Source organism: Polistes dominula, unplaced genomic scaffold (genome assembly GCF_049000335.1).
Source record: "Polistes dominula isolate Pdom_NZ unplaced genomic scaffold, Pdom_raw_medaka contig_21, whole genome shotgun sequence".
NCBI lineage: Eukaryota > Metazoa > Arthropoda > Insecta > Hymenoptera > Vespidae > Polistes > Polistes dominula.
Window position 1 is genome coordinate 3,848,267 of NW_028301061.1, and position 26,357 is coordinate 3,874,623.

The window sequence follows — 26,357 nt, forward strand, 5'->3', positions numbered from 1 at the left end:
TTATTGGACGTGCTTGAAAACATTTTATAGAAAATCGAAATAAAACGATTCGAACACAAATTAAATATAAAAAAAAAGAGAGAGAGAGAAAGAGATATTTCAAAAAGTTACAAAGTTTATACAAATATTGAAAAGAACTTATTTGTTTATAAATAAGAATTTATCAATATCCTATTTTTATTTCGTCATTTCTGCAAAAAACTAAAAATAGATGATTTATGATAACTTAAATAACGAATAAAAAATGAAATTCGAAAAAGAATAAATAGAGTATAAGAAAATAGGATTGAAAGAAAAAAAAATGAAAATGAGATCAGGAAAAAAGTGAAAAGTGAGAGAAATCAATGAATGCTGCGAAACTGGGATAATATTTGAATACTTTCTATTTGAAATACTATTTTAAATAATAGATTTTTCACAATTGAAATATAATAAGTATTACAAATAAAAAAATGAAATTTCGGGGAAAAGAAAATATATTTTATGTATTATGCACTCTCTTACTTTTTCTCTTTTTATCATTTATGTCACATTTTTTTCTTTATTATTTTTTTTTCCGGTCTCTCTTTCACGCGTAATTAAAAAAGAAAAAAAAAATAATAATCAAAACGGGCAACTTATATTCCGCCTTTTTCCCCCCTTTTTTTCTCTCATCTTACCTCTATTCTCATTTTTCTTTTTATACTCTCTCCCTTTGTTTCTATCTATCTCCTTTTTTTACGTAAAAAGCAGAAAAACACAAAACAAATGCTCTATCTTTCTCTTTCTTTCGTCACACGAGAAAAATCATGAAGGAATAACAAAAATACGCAATCTATTCCCCATCTTACTCTATTTCTTTTTCTTTTTCATTTTTTTTTTTTGCCATTTTTATAATCCTTTGTTTCACCCTTTTTCTTTATTATTTTTTTCTTGTTATCTATCTTTCACGCAAAATTAAAAAAGAAAAAAGCAAATAAGAACGTAGGGTTTATATTTCACCCTCTCTCTCTCTCTCTCTCTCTCGTTCTTTCTCTTTCTCTCTTTTTTTCTTTCTTCGTATGTTCTTAGTTTTCTTCTGTCCATCTTTTCTTTTCCGCTGAAATACAAAGAATGCAAAAATAATGTTCTCTCCCCCTTTTACTTCTGTTTTTCTTTCATTTACTCATTCTTATCTCTATTTCCTTTTTATTCATATCTTTCTTTGACACAATGGTAAAAACGACAAGAAAAATAAGAATATACTTCTAATGCTCTATCTCATTCTCTTTTTCTTTTTTCTTTTTCTTTCCCCGTCTCTTTTATACATTTTTTTTTTTTATATAAAATGAAAAAAAGAAAAGGGAAAAAAAAAATCATTTTTCTCTTTCTCTTTCCATCTCTTTGCTATTCCCTTCTTCTTCATTCTCTTTTTCTTCCTATCTCTTATTTGCACACAGGAATATAAGAGAAACAATGAAAATAAAATATTGTACCTGATGCTCTATTTCATTCATATTTTTATTTTATTTTGAAACCAATAGTAAAATGAAAAGGAAAATATAATAAATTTGTTTCTTATATACTTGAACTCATTCTCACTCTCTCTCTCTCTCTCTCTCTCTCTCTTTCTTTCTTTTTCTCTTTCTCTATCCTACTTTTATGTAAAATGAAGACAAAAAAATAGGCACGATTTATATTACATCTTTCTCTCTCATTCTCTCTTCCTATTTCTTTTTACGTACAAAAATTTAAAAAAAACCAAAACAATAATAAAATACTGCAATTGATGATCAATTTCATTTTTATTTATATTTTTCTTTGACACACATAAAATGATAAGAAAAATTAATATATGCTTTTTATACTGTATCTCACTCTCTATCTCTATCTCTCTCTTCTCTCTGCATTTTTCTTTTCTCATTTTTATGTACAAGAATTCAAAAAAAAAATAAAAGACAATAATACAACAAAATACTTTAGTCAATGATCTATTTCATTCTATAATTTCTTTTTGTTTTTAACCCGACAGAAAAATGCAAAGGAAGATAATAAATCTAATGCTTCTATCATCTGTCTTCTATAAATTAGCGTAATAGTCCAAATTTTTTTGTTTATTATTTTACATTAGAGGGACATAATTAACGAAGTTCAATCAAAAAATGCACATTTTTTGATCTTATAACCTACAAAATGAGCAAAAAAATTACTACTTTTATGCACATAATTTTGTTTAGATTTGCTTTTTTTTAGTCAAAATAAAATAATAATTTTTCATAACTAAAATTCGATTTGCTTTTAAAAAAATTATAGAAAAGGAAACAAGTAATCTTAATAAATTAAAATTTATAAAATTATAATGCAACGCTATCTATCGTATACTAACAGAAACAAATCACTAAAATAACCTTAAATAATATATATCCCTAAATTGGCAATAAAAAAATTATAAATCGCTAAATAAATTGCTCTATCTCTTCTGTTTCAGAAAATAATTTAAAATAAATACATTTCTATCTAGATCGGTTAAGTATTTTCGACGATTATTGCAGACAAACAATGTTTATTAAAAAACAATTAAATGTAATGTTTTATCTCTTTCTATCTTATTATCCTTTATCTTACTCTTTCCTTTTTTCTTTTTTTCTTTTCAATCAGTTCTTCTCGCGCAAAATTAATAACAGAAAAATAAAATAAAAATATTCAACTTATATTCCACTCTTATTTCTCGCTTCATCTCTTCTCTCTTTCTCTCTCACACACACTTTTTTTCTATTTCACACCGTTTCATTGCACGACTCTCTCTTTTCTTTTTAAATATTTTTACTTGCGTCATACTTCCGTTTAATTCGTCCCTTGGTAACACTAGCTAAAGAAATCTCTCACTTGAAAAATGTTGAAAATCAATAGTTTTATATTTGAGACCAAGTAGTAGTAGTAGTAGTAGTAGTCTCTTAGCTATAAGATTAAGAACGATTGAGAACAGTAAGCGTTCTTTTAACGAGCCACTCATTGACGGGATCAAAGTCTTTACCCCGACATTTTAGCGAGACTCAGCATCTTCGAGTACCATTTCGATGCCCTGAGTTAAAGTACAAGCTCGATAAGAGGGAATATTAGCGCGAAAAAAAAACTAGAATCTATAAAGAGACGCCATTTTTCCTATTTGTATCGATTTTTGAAATACATTAGGACAAGGTGTTTCCAAAACTCGGAACAATTTTTAAAATAAATAATGAATACAAAATTTTTTAATAAATTTTTCTATCAATGAACAAATGTTTTGTTTTAAGTTAATGCTACGAGAACCCCCAATGGTGTTAGGTGAAATTTATTTTACATTTATGTGTTTTTAAAACGGTTATGTAATTTTTTTATTTATTTAATATATCTTCATACGTGTTTTATATAAGTTTGTTTGTTTGTTTGTCTTTTAATTCTATTATTAAATTATATTATAGAAGAGGTTTATAGTTTTATTTATGTTTCATAATATTTTTATGTGTGTCTGTTGGTACTGATTTATAGATATATATTCGATTTATGTTTTCAATATACATAAATTTTCTCTATAATCGACACGAAGTTTTCAGGTAACTTAATACTTATAGCATTAGGTTGCCCGGAAAGTGTGTTCCTTTTTTAGGAAAAATTTATCTATATTTAAAATATATATTTTTAAATTGGTAAGAACTTTTCGAGCAACCAATAACTTTCCTGATCTTACTATATCAATAAGCTTTCCATTTATAGGGCCTTGAAATATATTAGTATATTCAGTAGGGCTTCTTGGTTATGGGAAATTTCGATTATCAGTTGTTTTCTGCTTGTTAACAAACATTTGAATTTATCGTAAAAAAATGAAAGAAAACATTGTTAAAAATATATAAATAAATTATAAATATAATATTGAATTGTTAAATCGAATTTTACAATACTTAAAATAACGTGACAATGTTAAAAAAAAAAGATTCAATATCACTAAAAAATGCTTTTTTGCACAAAATTAATAAACCAATAAAAATGTACACAAATAACAATATATGAATATATAAATACACTGTTTTATAATTCACAATTATACATATTTTTGTTACTTTAAAGAAGAGTCACAAAATATTTGGTTTTGCATATAATAAACGTGTTTTTAAAAATTTCATCCTAAATCTCGATTATACGTTTCGGTTTTTCTTTAATCATGTTGGTTAATTTGGATCATATTGTATTGTTAATTTTATTGTAGAACATAACATAAGAATAATAACGAAGCAAATTAATTTTTAATTGAACAACTAAAACAATTGTACAATTTTGATTTTGTCCTTAAATTGAATGGACTTGCACGACACAAGTTTTTTCTCTCCAATCTTCTGTCAAAAACAACTTGTTGTCTATGAACATCATCCCAAGCATCTGGAAACGATCAACTCGTTCCAATTAGCCCAGAACTTCAGGAGGGCTCACTACTAACACTACATTGATCTTTTTTTCCGTCAGATTGCAATTGGTTCGTTCTAGTTGTATCGCAATAAATCATGAAGTAGATATTGTCTTTTTTTCTTTTTTCTGTAAATCTAACTTTTTAAATTTTTCAATCAATTCGTTTGATAGACAGTATATTAAATAACTTTTATATTTAATATCTATCCTTCAATAGTTTTATAAGTTTATATCGTTCTACTTTTTTTGTCGATATAGTAGATAAAAAAAAATCGGTATATATAAAATCATCTTGTATTTTACATTATTATTAACTGATTATGAAGAATTAACAAGATTTTTATTTAAAAAAAAAAGTTGATTTCACTGTGTTAAAATAATTTAAATATTTTCGTTTTTAATCCAATGAAATGACTCCTTAAAGGAATACTTTAAATCTTTATACGATACTTAAAATCCGAAATTTTCGACAAGAGAAAAATCCTATAATTTTCTCTTAAATTATAATTTGTAGATTTTAGAAAAAAAAATTCTTAAGAAAAGATAAAACTTATAAGTTAAGTCTTCTTAAAAAAATAAAATAACCTAAAATAATATTCTGAACAATGATAAAAGATGAAAATGGAATAAAACAAAAAAACAAAAAGAAGAATAAAAAACGATTGAGAACCACTGTTTAATATCTACGTAAAGAAGAAATATAATGTAGTAAAAGATACAAAATAAATAATGGGAATATCATTTCAATATAATAAAACTTATAGTTGAACAAAATGATCCTTGAAGGAGATATTTCCACTTTGCTTTTTTGTGTGTTTTCCTTCATAGGATACTCGACAAACTGAAAGGAGTAAAATTCACGTAGAGATGTTCTGTTCATGGCTGACGGTTGCCGATGAATGAAATCCAAGGTGGTCGACCTTATTTTGCGTCAGACTCTCAAGCCCTCCCATTCGTTCTCTTGCCACCCTTCCTCGTTCCTTTCCCTCCCCTATCATCAGCATCCCCTCTCCCTGTTCCTTCGATTAATCCCCACTCTTTTTCATCCCCCACTCGCTCTCTTTCTCAACTAGATCATATTCCTCGGTGACTGTTCCCACACGGTCTACCGCACTGCTGACGTAACGCACCCTGTTCTGACGTAACGAGGAAGGCGAACGTACCACCACCGTTCTTCTCTTGTTGAGGATAACGTCCTACCCCCTTATCCTCTATCCGTTCTATATCTTCCATATATTCAACGGTAAATTCTCTATTCAATGTTACTAGTATTAGGGATATCGGGCCAAGTTTATACTGCAATAGGTTAATACCAGTTTAATTCTCTGGACACTTCAGATCATAGTTATATAATTAGTTTAATTAATTATTAAATGTTATTAAATCTATCTTTTATCTTTCTACATCATATATTAGAAATTTTTGAATTATTTTAGCATTTGTTTCAATATCAAATTGATATTTTTTTGAATTTATACAGCAATAGGTTTTAATACAGTTTAATTCTTTAGATACTGCAGATCAAAGTTACATAGGTAGTTTAATTAATTATTAAATGTTTTTATATCAATCTTTTATTTTATTACGTCATATATATGTTATTGTAAATTTTTGATTTATTTTAAGATTTGATTCAATGTATAATCGACATTTGCTTGGTTTTATACTGCAATAGGTTATAATTCGTTAATTTAATTTGGACATTGATTAAAAAGATATTCATATGAGTTGATTAAAGATAGATTTTCAACTAATTGAGTTTATCAAGAGCATATTAATTGAATTCTTATTTTCAAATAATTTTATGAATATATATATATTAAATATTGATCATAAATAAAAATTACAAATTTCTACTACACAAAAGTAATTTGAAATATGTATCATAAATGATAAAATACGATTCGTAAAGTCAATTATATTTAAATCTTTGAATATTTATTTACTTTTATTCATCAATAAATTATCAGGAAAAATAATTTAGGAATTATTTTGTATTATTTACCGTTACGTGTTTTAATATAAATTACATAAAAGTATTTTATTTAATCTTCCTTTTCTCAACACATACAAACAAAAATACTTATAGGTAAAAAATAAATACTGAAGTTCGATTATAAATTAAACCAAATTAAATATAAAAAAAGATATTCTCATTTATCTGCTTTAATTGCTATTTAAATTTACTTTTTAATCGTTTATTTTATCATTACATCATGCGAAACTTGCTTTCAGTAAGTTTCTCTAATAAAATCTAAGTGTCACGCGAAAATTAAAGTGAAGTAGGAAAAGTAGCTCTGTTCAGTTTAATTTACGGTTTGAGAAGATGTGCTAAGACCAACAAAAAGTTCATTCATTCCACTAATTATTATAATTAATTAAATCATTTAAATTACATTTTTTTTCTAATCTAAAATATGTTTTAATTATTTTTATCAGATCTTTGAAACAAATTATTGACTATTTTGCAAAGTGTAATATATTTGTTAGAATTTGACATAGAAACATTTAGATTCACGAGGGGATGTCAAAAATCGATAAAGTTTCAGAACCATTGAAATAAATGACATTTTTACTCGTAAATGTATGGTATATCAATCAATTGTATTGTATAACAAATAAATTCGAGATAGAAACTTTTACATAGTCGACAATAAAACATTTTCATTCAAAATAGTAACAACTTATTCAACCACGTAAAGTGACTTCAGAACGAAAGCACAAAAATGAAATAAAAATCATCGAAACCCGAGATTCCGATCGGATTTGCTTTTTATTCACAATCCAAAGTCTTTTGTAGGATCAGTTCATTCTCCTTTTACGTCTCATAAATCCGTCCAATTTGAAATCTATAGCTTTCTTCTACCTTTGCTGCATTTGATCGAGCATTTACCATGAACACCTACGTGTAATAATTTCTTCATATTTTTCACAAAAGAAAGAAAGAAAGAAAGAAAGATGGAAAACAAAAACCAAAAAATAATATCCAAATGTCAGCGATAAATCTGTACTTTCCGGTAAAAATAATTTCTACGAAATTTATTCAAATATTCAACAAAAACAAGAAATTTCCACAACAAATGATTATAATATAAATTATTATTAATAATTATCGTAATTATTAACTTGAAATTACACGCATGAATTTGCAAGAACGATTGAGTTAAAATAGATTTAAATTTAAATGAAATCGAGAAAAAATATTTATCTTGTAAACTTAATTTAAAGAAACGAATGAAAAAGAATAATTTCAGAAACGACAAAGAAAAATAAAATGGAATATGAGTTGAAATGAAACGTTTCGTAATTGAAGCTATAGAAATGAGATTTGCTCTCGGGCTTTAATTTGATATAAATCTTCGAATACTCGTATTTAATTTACAGGCCGACTCTAATGAAGTTTCAACTCAGTTCAGGTCTCATTGTTATCCCTTCAACTTTCCTTTCATTCATCGTACCATCTTCGTTTTCGCAAAATCTATCGACAATGTTTGAAAATAAACACTTGTATATTTTCGAGAAGTTCGAGAATATTATTCTAATTATAATTGAAAACATTGAACATGTTCAAATATTGAGTTAAATCTTTTCAGATTAAATGAGCAATTTGATTTTTAATAATCTGATTCTGATTCCAAGTGTCTCTTGATTTGTTAAACTATCCACCATGTTAGAAATTAAATTAATATTGTATTAAATTCTTGAATTTTGAAAAATTGAGAACTTTTAATTATTCAATTAAACTTTCAATGTTAACTAAATGAGAAAATGATTGATCATTCCTATTGATTTTTATTGATATGATTTGAATAATATGAAAATATTTTAGAATTCTTACTAATAGTATTAAAATTTTGTGTCAAATCGGCTGGTTATAAATTTCGCAAACTGTTTCGCAAACTGGTAGTAAATTTCCATTTGTAGATGTTATTACGATTAACAACAACAAAAAAACAAATAAAATGAACATAGACTACTTTCAAAATAAATGGATCAAATAAAAGAAAACACCAAAAAATGTTTAAAAATCACTATGAACAATTTTTGAAGCAATAAGGGTTAATATTTCATACATATAGTTAACATGTTGACTGCTGCATGCATTTCACGTGATTTGCCCATGACGAAAATATGAATTTTTTTATTATAGTATGCATATTTTGTTGAAATTTTTTTTGCAGCAGATAAATGAAGTTGTATAATTGTATTTGATGTATTATTTGTAGGGGGGAGGGGTCATTGGTGACCTATCTATAGACCATTTTTGTGATTATCAGTTATTTCAAACTGTCCAAAAACAATAGTAGATTAAAATTTATGAAAATCGGTACTTGATTTGTTTGATCTAATGATTGCTTATAATTTATCTTTGAGAAAAACTACAAAATGTTACAGAAAATTGGCAATACAGTTTTTACTAAATACTTGTATTGTAAATTAACCCTTAGAGTGCTATGAACGCATATATGAGTTTGTTAATATTAATGTAAATTAATGAAATGTTTATATTAATTAATTAAATTATATTCAGAAACAAAAACTTTAATTATTAAAAATAATTTATTATTAGAATCTTGTTAATAATAAATTATTCCGTTCTTATAAAACATTTTAGTTAAAATTATTCAGCACTCAAAGGGTTAAATGGTTTTTATTCAAACAAGTAACTCCAATAATATTTTAATTCCCGATTTTAGAATGAAGTTAGAGATGTATTTAATGAAATGATCTTATGATAAAGATTGAACGATATCAATCAATTAAGTACAGAAAAAACATCGTTACATGTCATGTATATTTTTCTTGTAATTATAAAATTATTCTCCCATGTTTTGTATGTAATTATTTTCTTCAAACCCTTATAAAAACAATGATATTATTTATAAATTTATCAGTGTCTATATTTACTTTAATTATGTATTTTTACTATATGTCGTGTTGAGTACTTGACCGTTTCTAATAAAATATTATTTACTTGAATATAATAAAATTTAAAGTAAATAATAATATAATAGTACAGAGTATATAAGTATTAAAATAGTATTTAAAGTAAAATAACATTTTCGAATGTAATGTCGAAGGAAATGATTTTCAATTGAAATCTGAAAAATAGGATAAAATATATTCGATCTCATTTGAAAAGATCTTATCTATTGATAGAAAAATTGTTATTTATATATGTGTAGGTGAGAAGAAGCTGTGGATTGTCGTGGTAGACTTTCGGCCCCAGGAGTGGCCCGGGGGTGGTTACCCTGGGGACCTCGTCGGGGAAGAAGAGATTGGACTGGAAGGAGTGGAAGTGGCTGAGGAAGCAAAAAAAGAAGAAGAAGAAGGAGAAGAAGAAGAAGAAAACGAGGAGTGGAGGAGGAGAGCGCTATGAACGCCAGCGTCAACATCGAGAGGAACTCCTGGCGGCTGCCTCCCGACGAGACCGTCCAGGTCGCCGATCCCCGATCGAAATCAGCACAGGTAAAAGAGGTAAATCGCTCCAGCAGTCCGCCGAGTGGTATCTCCCTTCGTTCGTCTCTACAAATGAAAAATTTTGATCGAGGCCGGGCCATTTATTAATACAGTGATGCCTGCATATTAGTATATGTATATGTGTACATAGATATATTTATAAACTATACATATATGTATATATCGGGTCTTATGTTAGATAAAGCATGCCAGTGATTCGTTTTTAATTGGATATATGTCTTACCCTAATTTGATCACATAATTGGTTAAGGATTTTTTTTTGTTTTTTATATATAATTAAGATACTCGGGGTCAGTATTTGTTATTACAGTGATGCTTGCATACGAATATATGTGTATATTGAAATAAAATATAGATACGTGCTGATTATTTTATTAGCGAATCGAATTAATAAATTGAAACTTTGATTTCATAATTTATTTTTTATATACAAATAATTGTATTATCAAATAAATTATTTCATCAATGTTTTAATTACCGGTAAATTTATACATATCGGTTCTTAGATAAAGCATGCCATTGATCGTTTTTACTTCGATACATGTCTTATCCCAATTTAGAAATTAACTTGATCACATAATTGGTTAGGGTTTTTTTTTCTTTTATACATAATGAAGATTTTCGGGGTCAGTATTTGTTATTATAGTGATGCTTGCATACGAATATATGTGTATATTGAAATAAAATATAGATACGTGCTGATTATTATAACAATAATATGAATTAAAAAATTAAAACTTTGATTTCATAATTTATTTTTTAATACAAACAATTGTATTATAAAATAAATCATTTTATGAATGTTTTAATTATTGATAAATTTGTATTTATATCGGGTGTTGAACAAAGCATGCCAATGATCGTTTTACCATAATTTCAAATTAACGCGAATAAATAATCGGTTACGGCTTTTTTTTTTATATAAAGTGGAAATGTTTATGAAAACGAAGAAGATCCCTAGTAGAACAAAATATTGAATACATGTGTATTTAATATTAAAAAGACATTGAATCTCTTTTTAATATTAATACACATGTATTCAATATTTTGTGCTACTAGGGATGTTTATGAAAACGTTGACGCCTGCATACGATTATATGTATATATGTATATAGAGATGAATTATATGTATATGTGTGCATCGGGTCTTAGAACAGCATGCCAATGATTTTCGAATATCATCCTTCCTTCACAATCGTGTGGGACGAACTCCTCCATGCCCAACTCGTTTAGCATTCGTGGAAAGAGATTGGTCGGTGGGCCCTGGATAGCTCAATTTTTACATTAATTGATATCTGAATGACCAAAATTTATAATTCAAAATAAAATGATTATTATTTTCTTGAGATTGTATTAGAAAATATTTTCATTAAAAGAAGCACCTGGATATTTTCGTGTGAAAAAATCGTCAAATTCTATTTAAAAACATATACCTTATAATATTTTTAAAATCTCTTAGATGAATGACTTTGACAAAAAATTGTTTATCATTAGATGTGGTCTTTCAATAATGGACAAAATTTGTTGGAAACATTTTTTTTTATAAAATAAAAAATAACAGAAATAATTAATATGCAAATAATTATTAGATCAGAGTCAGTTTATTAAACATAATAATTTAAATGTCATCTTGATATATGAAAAATTGAACAACATTGAAAGTTCTTAAATAAAATCAAATATCATTGAAAATGCATGTTAAAAAAGTGTATTAATTCTTCGATGTTGCATCATGAAGCACGATTTAACATCATTTTGTATCACAAACAAAATAATGAAAAAATTGTACAATTTAAAAAAATTAATATAATAATATTACAAATTAATTTAAAACATGTTTTGAAATAATAAAATATCTTCTAAAATTAAACGAAGATTGATTAGTTAGTAATTATCAGTTGAGTAAAATTTTGTAACGTTTACACATCCTAGCAAATTACAATTCGATGATTGTAAGTGAATGAGATTTTTTTTTGGTAAGATTTATAGAAACAATCGAAAAACTCAAGGTAATCGAAGATCGTTGTTTAATTGATATCCTTGCATTTGTATTGTGTACACGTTTGAACTTTTATTAATTTACGATGTAACTTTGGTTCTCTGTGTAACAGAGATGTACAATTTTTCCGTTCGAGTTTTATGAAGTGAAATTCATTTTTCATGATCTTCTCGTCATAGTGTCATTTCAATTTCGTGTTGATATATTTGATAATATTTTGCTAGAAAAATTTCATCTTTTACTTTTGAATCTAATTTAACGATATTTAGCGGTGCTGTGGAGCAGAATTTAAATGAAATTTATTTAAATAAGGTGTAAATATTCAAAGATTTTAAATCATTTATGTAAATATACACGTCACAAATGTTCACGAATTTGATTTAATAAAACAATACGAGTTTCAAAGACAATGTGTTGTTTAAATAAAATTAATAATAATAATAATTAATTAGTTGATTTCATTTTCTAGCAAGACTTGAAAACAATTATGATTTCGTTTTAAGTTCTAATACTTTCATGAAACTAGCCATTAGTAAGCCACTAATGAATGGGAGTCGTGCCATTAGTGCACACTGTACATGTTAAGAGGGTTTCGTATTTTTGGTGCTCATAGTGTGTGCTTGGAAGACGAATAACCCTTCACTCGTGTCAAGAGAGCTTTTTTTCGTGCGCTAATCAAATACGTAATGTCTAATTTGCATATCGTTACACCAGATGTCGCTAGTTTTAGTGCTAATATTTAATGGATGCCGAATATAACTGGCGCTAGTCAGTGTAAAATATTTAGCAAATGACGAATATAACCGAGACTAGTCATGAATTGATTAAAACAGATATAAATAACTGTTATTTCGAATAATTTTTACGAATAATCAAAATATCGATGTTTTCTATTTCGATTATGATTATTACGATTAATGATAACAATTATTTTTTACAATTTTAAAATTCATCCTTGTATCAATTTTTTCGAAATAATTTTTTTTTTGCATTTCATTGTAAGAAATATAAATTTTAATTGAAAACTGGCTACTGTATAAATAGATAGAAATAAATTATCGGTAGGTTTATTGTTATAATGTCAAGAAAGCGAAAACGAAAATTTGGTACAATACAGTATTAATAAAAATTTCAAAAAATAAATAGTCGTCAGTATAAAAGCAAGCTAACTAATTGTAAGATAAAATGTAAACGTAGATTATACTATTCAAAGGGTTAAATAAGAGAGAAGAATGAACGTAACTAGAACACTTAATGTTCGTATAATAATAGCGTTAAACAGGGACAAATGAAGTTTAAGGAACTATAAAAGCTGTTATAATTATCCCTATTAATCGTATAATTAATATGACGAGAGAATATTCATTTAAAGGACAATCAAAGTTTCAAATTTATAGAAAATTTCTCAATTTAAAAGCGAATAATAAACCTAACCTCTCTAATTTTAATAATCTTCATATTATATCGGGATATATATATGTAAATTTTATTCATTATTCTTAAAAGAAATTAATTAATATCTTATAATAGCATAGGTTGGAAATGATTTAATACGTTGATTATGCAAGAACAACAAACGGTCTTAACTCATCTTAGAACATTAATATTCCTGACTAACGTTTCTCCCTTGATTCTCCAGGAATTAATATGTTACTGCGATCTTAAGTGTTCTTTATTACATATATATATACACTATCACATATTTTCTGTTAAATAGCTCTTAGCAAGATATTTAAACGTTCTTCTAACAATATTGTAAACAAACTACTACTATTTTCCTAAAAGAGCACCGTTTACCATCCGTTAATCGTAAATTTTGTATCAGTTTAATTGAATACAATCAAGAAGACATTTACGATCAACTATTCTTCGTAGAACGGTAAGCTCGAATAGATGATCTTAAAAAAATATAATTATCCGATCAGTTTATTGATCCTGTCTATTAAATTATAATCTTACTTAGTAAAGGAGAAAATTCAAATAATCTGTCGAATATTTTTCAGTTGTTTTAATTCAAGCTCTATCAGAAAATTGAGATATTGAAAATAAAAAAGGAAAAATGAAATTAATTGAAAATTGTACTTTTTTTGAATATGAGTAACCTTGAGGATTGAAAAGGATGTACGAATTTTGCTAATAGTAAAATTAGTATCAGTTTATTTAAATTCTTTTAACAGGATTTTTGAAATAAATTGCTTTACGAAGAACATAATTTTTAGAGGGGGTATCTAGTCTCAATAAAAACAAAATTATTGATGTTTTTAGTATCCATTTTTTACCATCTATTTATTGATATTTAAAAAATCGTACTAAAAAAATTGCATACATTAAAAATGAAAATTTAAAGACTCATAACTATTTAAACATGGCCATGAAAAGAAAAGTGATGTGCTAATTAACATAACTACAATAAAAAAATTTTCTTTTTACTTTCTTTTTAAAATTCTTTTTTTTTTAACCGTATAAAAATAGCTATAACTTTGTAAATTTTCCAAGTTTTTAAATTTCCTTTTAGGAAGATATTTTTAAAGATCATTACTTTTAAAAAATGAGGGAAAAAATGCAAACTTTTCAACATTCTTCATTAAAATATCTCCTTAAATGGATAGATGATCCTCAAAGGTATAATTGCAGATCAATTTATTGATCCTGTCCATTAAATTATAATTTTACCTCGTAAACGAAAATTCGAATAATCAATCGAACATACTCCTATATAATTTGTTTATCGGACAATTAAAGATTAAAAGCAAAATAAAATAACCAGAATGTATTGCTAGGTAGAATGGATGGAAAGAAATGTAAAAATCGTGTTAATCATAAACTTTATATCAGTTTAATTGAATACTTCAACAAGACATTTACGATGAACTTTTCTTTCAGTAATAGTACACTCGAATAGAGATAATCCTAAAAAGTATCTATAATTACGTGTATCAGTTTATTAATCGTTTCAACTAAATTAAATACAATTTTTCTGTATAAATGAAAACTTTAAATATTCAATCAAAATACCTTTCTGTGTTATTATTTATCGAACAATGAAAGATTGAAAATAGAAAAAAATAACCACCAGGCACATTTTCAGATAAAATGAATGAAAGAGATACGAAGATTGTGTTAATCGTAAACTTCGTATAAGTTTAATTAAATTCTTTTAAAAAATTACAATCGATCAAAAGTTATTCTTTCGCTTTTTAGAAAAGAACCCATTATAAAAGGATGATTGAAAGGAATACAAAAATTCTACTCTAATCATAAATTTTGTATCAGTTTAATTAAATTCGTCTATAACAACAGAATCACTGAAAAATGTTCTACAGAAAGCATAAGTTCTATTTAAATTATCATTAAAAAATATTATTATATAATATTATTTCTCATCAATTTATTGAAACTATGATAATATTATTTATACTAATTACAAATAATTAATCGTACCTTCCAACGTTATTGTTTTAAATTTGAATCTTTATCATAGATTGAAAACTTGAAAGTTATTCTTTAGCTTTGTAAGGGAACCCATCATAAAGAGATTATTTAAAGGAATACAACAATTGTACTGATTACAAATTTTGTATCAATCTCATTAAATTCGTCTATAACAAAACACTTACAAAAAAAAATTGTCTACACAAAACGTAAGTTCCATTTAAATTATCCCTCAGAAAATATTGAAATATTATTTCTTATCAATTTATTGAAACTGAAATAACATTATTTATTTTAATTACAAATAATCAATCGTACCTTTCAACGTTATTGTTTTAAATTTCAATCTTTATCGTAGAAATTGAGAGATTGAAAAAACAGTCGAATAAAAAAAAATGCAATCGATCTCGGAAAAGTTTTTATTTTACTTTGAAAAGTAACCTTGGGAATTGGAAGGTTAAATAGATGGAAGAGTTGCAAAAAATCCTGCTAATTAGACCGATGTTATATAGATATATAGGTTTATATATATGTGTGTGTGTGTGTGTACTACTCGCTTGTACACATATATGCACACCTATATCTATATATATATATATGGATATATATGTATATACTGGAAGAGGAGTACAAACGATCGTCTAGGGAGACTGATTCATTATGCAGTAAGCACTCCCTTTCTCTTTAGCCCTTATCTGACCTGCTCTCTTCTCTCTCTCTCTCTCTCTCTCTCTCTCACTCTCTCTATCTCTCACTCTCTCTATTTCTTTCTTTCTCCCTGTCCTCGCCTCTTAGAGAAATTCTCTCCTCTTGGACCTCTTGAGAATTCGTTGTGAAGGAAAGCTTTCACGCGGATAACCGATAGCACTGAGACTAAATGTGCTGTCACGATCTCGCTGTTAAGGTCCCAATGCGGCTCGACAACTCGAGTTATATCCTGGCAGAGTTTCGAAGAACGGAACTGTCCAGGGTTTGCCAATGCTTACGCCCAAGTATACTACTTTGCATAAACCGATTCACTCTACAGCTGAATAATCGACTGATGGGAATGAAAATGAAAGGAATTGAAAGAGAGTAAGAGAAAAAGGCTAAGAATGAGAGAGAGAGAGAGAGAGAGAGAGAGAGAGAGAGAGAGGGGAGAGAGAGAAATAGAAATCTAAAACGATTAGAATTTACCAAGACCTTATTTTCGTCTTTTGATTATCTTGTGTCCGTTCAAATGGAACATCCGGTTTTGTTTCCAATACCTGTGTATTAGAATAATTAAGAGTTTAATCTCTTTCGTTTATTTTATATATTTTAATTAAAAGTTTAAAGTGTATTATTTATATATTGGATAACTTGATCAGTTTGTGTCAATTTAATAATTTAGTTATTTATATTTTTAATATTTCATTATTTAAATTTGTAACAACATTGGTATACGTTTCAGAGGCAATGTAATCTAGTATTGGGGAAACTGGAAAATAATATCGTTCGATTTTACATTAAATTCAAAATATGGCTTTGAAATGTACAATGAATTGATACATGATAAACAAATATTGACATTCTCGAAAACAACATTATTATCTCGTTCTCCTAATATATATTGGGTTATTATTTTATTGTTTATAAAAATATATTTAATTTATTTTTTAATATGCATATGATTTTCTGAATCACTTAATACATAATTCAATGCATTATTTTATAATTGGAAACATTTGACTTTTTCTTATCATAGATATCAGTAAAATCAGAAAAAATTTTTTATTTCCTGTATTACATTTGTCAATCCATTAATTATTTAACCGATTAATTAGGTAACTAAAATAAAAATGAAAAATAACGAGCAGTTATAAAGAAATCTTACTACGATTTGTATGATATTTATTACAATATTTTTTGTTATTGATTTGTTTAATTAAGCAGAGTATCACGTTTTGTTTTATATTAATCCTCTAAACTGAAATAATTATTTTCAATTTTCCATTAATTTTATTGATTGATTAATGATTGCAAAATACAGTATATGTCAAAACCAATACCTTACTTTCTATTTGAAAATACTTTTCTAATTTTTTTCTCAACAAACGGAATACTGAAGGGAAAAAATTGAAGTAGATCTATTATTATACTCGTCAGAAGAATAATTAGCTGGTGGTAATAAAAGTGAAAAAAGGAAAAAGAACGAGGTAGAAAGAAAATGAGAAAGCAGGATAGAAATCTGCCACGATTGGAATTTACCAGGACCCTTTTTCGTCCTTGATTACCATGCGTTCATTCAAGCAGAGCATCTCGTTCAAAAGAGCAACCCATTTTAATAGGTTCTGTATACTAGAATAATTACATTTACCCTTCCATTAATTTCATATATTTATTTATGAGTATAAGAGGTATAAAACCAATTCGTTGGCTTTGATTTTTAAATCAACGATCTAATGAAATGAAAAACTTAACGTAGATGTGTTACTAAAAACGTTAACCAATACAGTTTTTTTTTTTTCAAATAATCAATTTATGAGAATAAAAGTGTAAAAACAAACATTTGAAAATTACTCAAATATTTGTTATCTTTGATTATTTTACGAAAACTCAAACGGAACATTCTATATTATATTTTATAATAATAACTATAATAACTTAAATTAAAATATAATAACTACTAAAAAACTATAACTATACTAAACTATAATAACTTAATAAAAAAATAATAATTTAAATAAATTTTATTTATTGTATTTCAGTGAATATAAAACGTACAAAAAAACAATGTCAATAATTTCGTTTAAAAACATTTCGTTTGTTTTTAATAAACTAATCTTAATACTATACCAAGAAATATGCGAATATGTTTATGCGAATGTCTATGTAAATAAAACTAAAATAAAGAAATAGAGAATATAACAAAAATTAGCCGTCATTAGAATTTATTAAGATTTTTGTTTGTCTTTGATTACCTAGTATACGTTCAAATGGAACATTATATTTCGTTGTAATGGGCCTTATAAACGAGTATGAGATAAGGCGTAGCTTTTTATAAATATCATCAACTAAATTATGAGTATAAAACGTATATCAAATTTACGTGATGTTTCTTTGCTTGAAAATATTCTAAACATTTCCTTTAACAAAAGGGTCAATAAAATCTTATCACACTCGTCCATGTTATTCAGTGTTTATTCTAATGTTAATGCGAATAAGAATAAAAAGAAAGAAGAAAATAAAGAAAATGAAAAAGTAAAACAGAAATCATCTTTCATTAGAATTTATTAGAATTTTTTGTTGTCTTTGATTACCTCGTGTATAAGTTCAAACAGAACATAATGGTTCGTAGTAATGAGTTTCGTATGCTAAAACAACAACTTTTAACTCATCTATAATTGAATCTATTTAACCCTTTGAATGCTGAATACTTTTAGTTGAAGTGTTTCGTAAAGGACAAAATAGTTTATTATTAGTGATATAATTAACCAAATTTATAAATATAAATTATATTTGGACTGTTTATTTTGAATGTGGTTTAAGTTCAGTTTTTGTAAAAAAATAAGATATCACGTGATTTATATAATTACTTATTTATTTATTATTAATTTGATTATTATTAATAATTTTTTTATTGGCAGATATATCAATCTTTAATTTTCTCGAAACAAGACAAAATGGGCTTATACTACTTCCAAAATAAACGGTCCATTTAATAATTAAAGTTGTTTTTTTTTTTAGTTAATTTTAATAACTAATAGACAAAACATTACATTATTTGAATTTATATTAACAAACATTTAATAGTTTACACGCTGGTAACTTTTACCAAACGCATATATGCGTTGATAACAATCAAAGGGTTAATTATAAACATAAAAAGTATATAAAATCAACGTTCTAACATCTACTAGGAAACATTTGACATCTTTATGACAAACAAGAATCACCGAAACGAGAAAATTTAAGTAGATCTGTTATCACACTAGTCAAGGAATGGAAACATGCTGAAACGATGTTTATAGAACATCAATAATAATAACAACAACAACAACAACAACAACAACAACAAGAAAAGAAAAAGAAGAGAAAGATAAATAGTAAGAGAAATATTTAGTGAGTGAGAGGATGAAAAGTTCTCGATCTAAATGGGCGTGAAACTCTTGTTTCTCCTTCAACCTGGATCACATACACAAGCGTGAAGTAACTTGATTATCGGTCTTTCCTGGTGAGATGAGTGTTAGGATTCCTGTAGTAGGAGAAGCAACTAGGGTATATTGAATGAGAGGATGAGAAAGAGAATGAAAGAGATAGATAGAGAGAGAGAGAGAGAGAGAGAGAGAGAGAGAGTAAGAGAATGTGGATGTATCACCCCTTTGACTTTCGTGAGCAAGTGGTGGAAAACCCTTACACGCTCGAGGAAACCACCACGACCAAACCGACAACGGGCTTCAACCGACCATTGTATCACCGTCCAACCAGTCTCCGCGTATTACCTGCACAACTCTCAACGAACTGCTTTCTCAACTCACCGCGTTGGCGAGAGTCAACTCTCGATTTAAATATTAATGAGCTTTAGCGTTCGTTTTGACAAGCGTTCATTTATCGCGTAACAACAACGGTGTGCGACATTATTTCAATGATTACCCTAAATTATCGTTTTTCATTATCAATACGGTATATTATTTTCCTCGTTACAAATGATAAATAAGATTGGAATAACATATGATTTCTTTTTTGTTTATTTTTAATATTTCTTTTTTCTTTATTATCTACGATCGATAAAAAGGATGAAAGAACGTTTGAAAATAACCGATTTCCTTCAACCTGTGATAGAGAGAGAAAAAAATATTATAAATATATAATGTATTTTTTTTTTTTTAAATTATGCTTCTTAATAGTATAGTTCATAAAAAAAAAAGAAAAAAACTAACCTTAATGTCAGACGATATATCGTTGTGTTTTATCAGCTCTTGGGATCCGTCAACGCGTAAGAAAAATCGATGTCCAAGATATTCTTCATTTTTCGAGAAATTTATCCGGCCATTTGTGCGAACAAAAGAAATAACAAAAAGAAAAAAGAAAATAAAGAAAAAAAGTTGAAAAAGAAATTTTTTTTCCACAAAACAAAGTGGCATGAAACCTTGGTTGATCCACTTTAAGAATATAACACGTTAGCTATAAGCAGTTGACGAGCCATCGATGAAGCTTTCTGAACTCGATTATCGGCCCTTTTGCACGACCGATCCCGTGACATTTCGAACGGGGGTATATGTCGCTTAAGGGACACTGTATACAAGTAAAAAAGAGGAGGAAGGGAAAATTATATACAGGGAATTTCATAAATGCGTGTCGCAATGAATTTAAAGAAATGTTTCAATAAAAAGAAATAATAACGCAAAATCAAGTGTACAATTTCGTTTGAACATGTCCGATGATGTGACTTAAGTTTCGTGTTACGAATATTAAAGAAGATATTCAATATGTTTTGAAACAAGCTTAACTAGCACAGGTTTTAACAACATTGAGAGTTACGGGCTAAAAATAAATACTCGCGTATACTTCGAATAGTCTCTCTCGAATCCATTTACTATCATTTATTTCAGTTCGTGTGCGTTATTCACTCACGTTGCATACACAATAGTTTTGAAATGACCTCGAAGGTAAAGGTCTAATGGATTGAGATCAGGAGCAGTACGGTAGCCATACGATGAGTCGTAACTTCAATGTTCTAGTTTCTCGAAGCAGTTTCTATGAATGGATTAAAACATTGCTGTATAATCCGTAATCCTACTATGTAGGGGAAACATTTTATTCGGATAAATGACGTGTGGTTTTAATTCATTTACCGTTGGTACGGTCATCGTACATGGAAATACATGTCGGTCATTTTAACATAAGCTTACGAAATAATTTTATCGATTTTAAAATATTTACTGATTATCGTTAAAATAATTTACGAAAATCGAACACATAATTAAACAAAGTTTTGTTTACTCAATATCGCGATACATATTATTTACTTACTATAAATAAGGCCAAGGTGTACAATAGTTTACGTTGAGAACATTTTATTTAATCATTCATAACTTGAAAACTGAAGTTTATCGAACATATAAGAAAAGAATGAGAAAATTACAATGATCTAAGTCACGAATGTAACTAGGTCAATGTAAGATCACTGTAAAACTATAAATGAAATCAAAAAAATGATATAAATCATTTTCGAATAATTTTGACTCTATGATCATTTTGATTCAATATTAATAAATAACAACATTTGGATATTTCACAACAATTCGTTATAACTTATTTTACGACAAGTTAAACAACTTTGACTTTTCTCAGTTCCCCCATACACGACACTTTTTTTTATATATAAACTTTAACACGTAGATTTATTTTATGAAATATTGATATACACTTATGAATCATCCTGTATAGATGTTCAATAGACTGTTCAACCCCTTTGATTTCCCTTCTCTCTCTCATTCTTTCTATCGAGTAACAGAGCAGGAACAGTAGTAGTAGTAGTAGTAGTAGTAGCAGCAGCAGCAGTAACAGCAGATTGGTTAGAGTAAGATAGCGTGAGAAAGAGAAAGATGGTAGGGGTATTTTCACTCTGTAGATCTCCTCCTCGATGAACCGAGGTGATATACCCGTTAGTCTGGCATTGTCTGGCCTAGAGAACGCTTCCTACCTGCCAACTAGAACTTTATTTCGTTCATTTTTACACTAACTCATTTACTCACCCACTTACTTACACACACACATGAATCAGAAAGTTTCTCTAGGTCTCTCGTCATGAATTCGAACTTTCGATTGTGCAAACGTTTGGTGAACCGATGAACGGCCAACGTTCGATCGTATTTTTACTGTTCTAGTAATAAATTCAAGTTTTGTGAGAGAATAAAAAAGAAGGAAAGAAGAAGAAGAAGAAGAAGAAGAAGAAGAAGTAGAGAAGAAGATAAGGAAAAGATAAAAAGGAATAAAAACGATGGGTGAGAAAAGACAGTGGCTTTGACATTAGCATCAGCATCTGAAGATTTTATTCTCAACTGGGGATATATCTGAAAGATGTCAGAGGTAAGAGTTGTTAGATTCTGTGAAGTTCTCAATCGATGGAATAGACAGACACATATATAAGGTAGATAGATAAAAAGAGGGGGAGGGGGAGAAGTAATAAAGTTCCTTTAGGACGTTTTTAAACTTTTCCAAATCCCATTCGTTTTGAGTTCAATTGAGGTAGAGATCTTCCTTACCGATCTTTCTTACCGATCTTTCTTACCTTTTACGATTACTAGGGGATCTTCGATAAAAAAAAAAGTAGAATAAAAGAGTAAGGAAGATAGAGGATAGGTACGGAAACACATGCATTGAATTGGCATAATCTCTTGGTTAGCTAAGAGAAGAGAGAAAGAGAATGACTGAGCTTTCACCTTTTAAGAGGTTCGATCGATTAACGTTTTATTGAGCGTAAAGTTATAAGAAACTTAACGATCGTGGCTAATTTAGGATGAAGAAATAATACGTTAATCGTATATCGTTTATTGTGACTATGTTAATTCACATTTTAAGGGTAGAAATGATTGAAAGAATGAGAGAAAGCGTTTGAATTACGTAAGACATTTTGACCATGTTAATTCTCATTTTAAGGGTAAAAATGATTGAAAGAATGAGAGAAAGTGTTTGAATTACGTAAGGGGGTTGTTCAGACTTGCTGTGTATGTTGTCGTCGCAGAGAGACGTCATACGTCATCGATTTTACCGTTCGTTCAGAATTATAGCTAGACACGTGCACGAATAATTAAATCGATCTGTTACTACCTAGAATATTTTTTTTTCTTACGATTTATATTATAGTTTCTTTATTTGTCCTTCAGAAATAATCGATAAATTTTGATCGTTCTTAGATTTTTAATCATAATATTTATAAAAATGAATGTATCGAAATTATTTCCTTGAGGGATGAAAGTCTAGTATGTTTTTTTTTTTAAGTTTTATAATAATATATACTAATTTTTAAAGATTTTAGGAGTTTTTGTATATTAAAAGTTTTTTGGAAAATTTTTAATATACAAAAATCATTTTTGTAACAGTTTGATACGTAAATTATAGTATTTTTTGTATTTAAACAAAATATCGAATTAACATTATTTATTTTTTTTTATGAATGAACACGATTTTTTGATCTTTATGTTTTTTTTATAAATTAAATTAAGAAACAATTAACAAATATTGCTATTCTTTTTATCATGTTTTTTAAACAATATTAAAGTTTACGGAAAATTAAATATAAATTGTTTTAAGCATAAATTATAGTATTTTTAATATCTAAACAAGATATCAAATTGAGATAATTTTTATGAAGGTAAAAAGACAAAAAATTGATTTTTTCTGATCTTCAGATTTTCTGTATAAATAAATTAAAAAGCAGTCTACCAAAATTATTATCAGGCGTGATAAAATTTCAGCAATATTTGTTACGTTTGTCAGATAGTAATTAAAATTTAAAAAAATTGAACTTAAATAATTATTAATTAAATTTGAATATTTTTAGTATACATAAATAAAAAGTAAATAAGAAATATATTGAATAGAAATAACGTTCTTTCGGTGGGAAAAAAATCAATGAATCGATATTTGGAATCCTAATATTTTTTATAAATATAATAAATATAATAAAAATGAATATACGTAGAAATTATTTTCACGAGGGATGAAAGTTCAGCAATATTTTATTAGTTTGTCAGACAATAATAAATCTTTCTGTGAAAATCTGAACGCGACAGTCTCATAGATAAATTTTAATAGTTTTGCTATATAATATAATAAACAAAGCAAAAAATGAATGAATACATGGAGGTAAAAATATTTGAATGATTGAAAAAATAACTTCAATAATTTGTTTGTAAACTTGCCAGAAGAAGCCGATAAATCACTGTTTCTTGATTCCATCAGTAATTATCGAGCTAATAAACGCTATGTTATCGTACAATGCTTTTTCAGGACTTCTTTTTCTTATCTTTCTCACGGTTTAATTTGAAAGAAAAGGAAAGAAACCAAGATAGTCTTGGGGGTTTGATTTTTTTTTTTTTTTTACTCGAGTTTATCTTTCTCTCTTATTTTCTAACTTTTTCTTTAAGATTTCAAGCTTGTTGGATTAACGTCACTTACACGAGGTCTTACAACAATAAAAATATAAATAAAAATAAATAAATAACAATACAAATAGTAACAAAAAAAAGAAGAGAAACAAATTTAATTTTACGAATTCGTATTATGAACGTGAAAAATAATGACGAAAAATTGTGTTATGTAGAATAATCGGTACAACGCTCTCTTAAAGTAAAGCAAGACGTCGTATATTAAAAATAGAACCTTCTATTAAGCGAAACGTACGTGAAATAGAAAGAGAGAGAGAGAGAGAGAGAGAGAGAGAGACCTGATTTCGTTGCATTTGGCACAAACGCATTTCCGCAAAGGAAATCGTTTTTGATATATTTCAGCATTTAAAAGGCTACATGTTGTTCAAAGTAAAAAGAAAATGAAGAAACATTAAAGAAATAGTGAAAGAAACAAAAAAGATCAAAGTTCACTATTTTAACAAATAAACAAAATTTTGATGTAAATAATTCACACGGTATCTCGAGCATTCTAATTTCGTGCATCCAAACACTGTGATAATCTAGCACAGCTGTTCAACACAACGGTCTCATTTCAAATATTACAGAACCTCTGACACTAGTAAATTCTAACTTTCAGAGATAGAGGAAGAGAGAGAGAGTTGGTTCATAAGGGTGGTTAGGAGTGGTCAAGGATGGTTCTGGGATGATTCTTGGTTGAAGTGAAAATACAAATGCTTTAGTATATGATCCGTTTATAGTCTAGAAGCAATTAATTCTAATTTTAGAATTTGTTTAAATTCTATTTCCAAAGTATTGGGGATTGATGCTTGACTATATAAATATTGTTATTACTTTTTTTTTTAAATACATTTTTATCTATAAGATTTGACTGCATATTTTTGATCAATATTTTTAACTGTTTTTAAATCTTATTTTTGAAATAAATTATTATTCGTAAGGTTTAATCGAATAATTGATCTATACTTAATTCTTTTTTAAATATCATTTTTGATGTATATTTTTATTAATATAAAAGGTTTAAGAGATTATTTGATTGATATTTAATTTTTTATAAATAGTTTATTTTTTTTTATATAAATTTTTATCTACTAGATTTAATAGTATATTTATAATTAATGCTTAACTTTTTGCTAATATTGTATTTTTATATAAATTTTTATTGATGACAAGGTTTAACAATATATTTGAATTAATGTTTAACTTTATCATCGTACATATACAGAGTGTCCGAAAAATCGGTTTAATATGAAAACAAAAAAAATGATTTTTTGATAAAAAAAAAAACATCGCGGTCTAAGCGAATTTTGAAAATTATCTAAACCTTAACTAAACTTAAACATTTTCAAAAATTATATTTTATAATAAAATTTAAACAACAATACTTTTATCAATGTTTCTACATTTTTAAAAATCTATTCAAACGAACAATAAAATTAATGTTATTTGACATTTCTGCGATGTGCAACGAATAAAAATACCGTAATTCACACTCTTATACTTAAGTACAAATTCACATAGTCCGTAAGATGTCATTCTTGTTGAAAAGCTTGTTATTCATATAAATACATAAATAGTAGAGTAAACATTTTCAATGTACACACTGCACTTCGCAATAGAAAGACCCTATAGACTTCTTGTGAAATCTCGTATACGATTTAATGTTGCTATGAACCAAAAATAGTTTCATGACGTGTTTTAATACCGCACGTCTAAACACTTCATCGAGTGTTGTCTTCTTTTTTAGCATATACTTCAAATAATATTCTATTATCTAACATATTAAATAATTTCAATAATAAAATTAATATAAATATATATAATTCGGTAATAACTAAGATGTTTCAGACACGCGTTGCTGTGGTTTTGTTATAAAATGTTGAATCAATTTAATTCTATACTATTTATTAAATTATAACAATAAACAAAATAAT

At 27.1% G+C, this 26,357-nt stretch overlaps 1 protein-coding gene and 1 long non-coding RNA gene across 10 annotated transcripts in view; one reads left to right on the forward strand and one right to left on the reverse strand.

Annotated features, from left to right (window-relative positions):
• The window catches only part of LOC107065356 (inactive dipeptidyl peptidase 10), a 170,933-nt gene that overhangs the window by 112,051 nt on the left and 32,525 nt on the right, over positions 1 to 26,357 (forward strand). For 7 of the 9 annotated variants that reach the window (XM_015318969.2, XM_015318970.2, XM_089176135.1 and 4 more), the window contains one exon: positions 9,585 to 9,876. In XM_015318969.2, coding sequence (XP_015174455.1) covers positions 9,775 to 9,876 — 102 coding nt within the window. In that variant the 5' untranslated portion in view covers positions 9,585 to 9,774. Of the gene's footprint in view, positions 1 to 9,584; positions 9,877 to 21,753; positions 22,364 to 26,357 lie in introns of those variants that run through there. The other 2 variants (XM_015318974.2, XM_015318975.2) reach the window with 2 other exon arrangements.
• LOC149031418 (uncharacterized) lies at positions 9,786 to 21,635 on the reverse strand. Its single transcript, XR_016177817.1, has 3 exons — positions 20,212 to 21,635; positions 19,650 to 20,104; positions 9,786 to 9,924 (listed from the first exon to the last, which is right to left on the reverse strand). It is a non-coding gene; the product is annotated as an uncharacterized LOC149031418 (long non-coding RNA).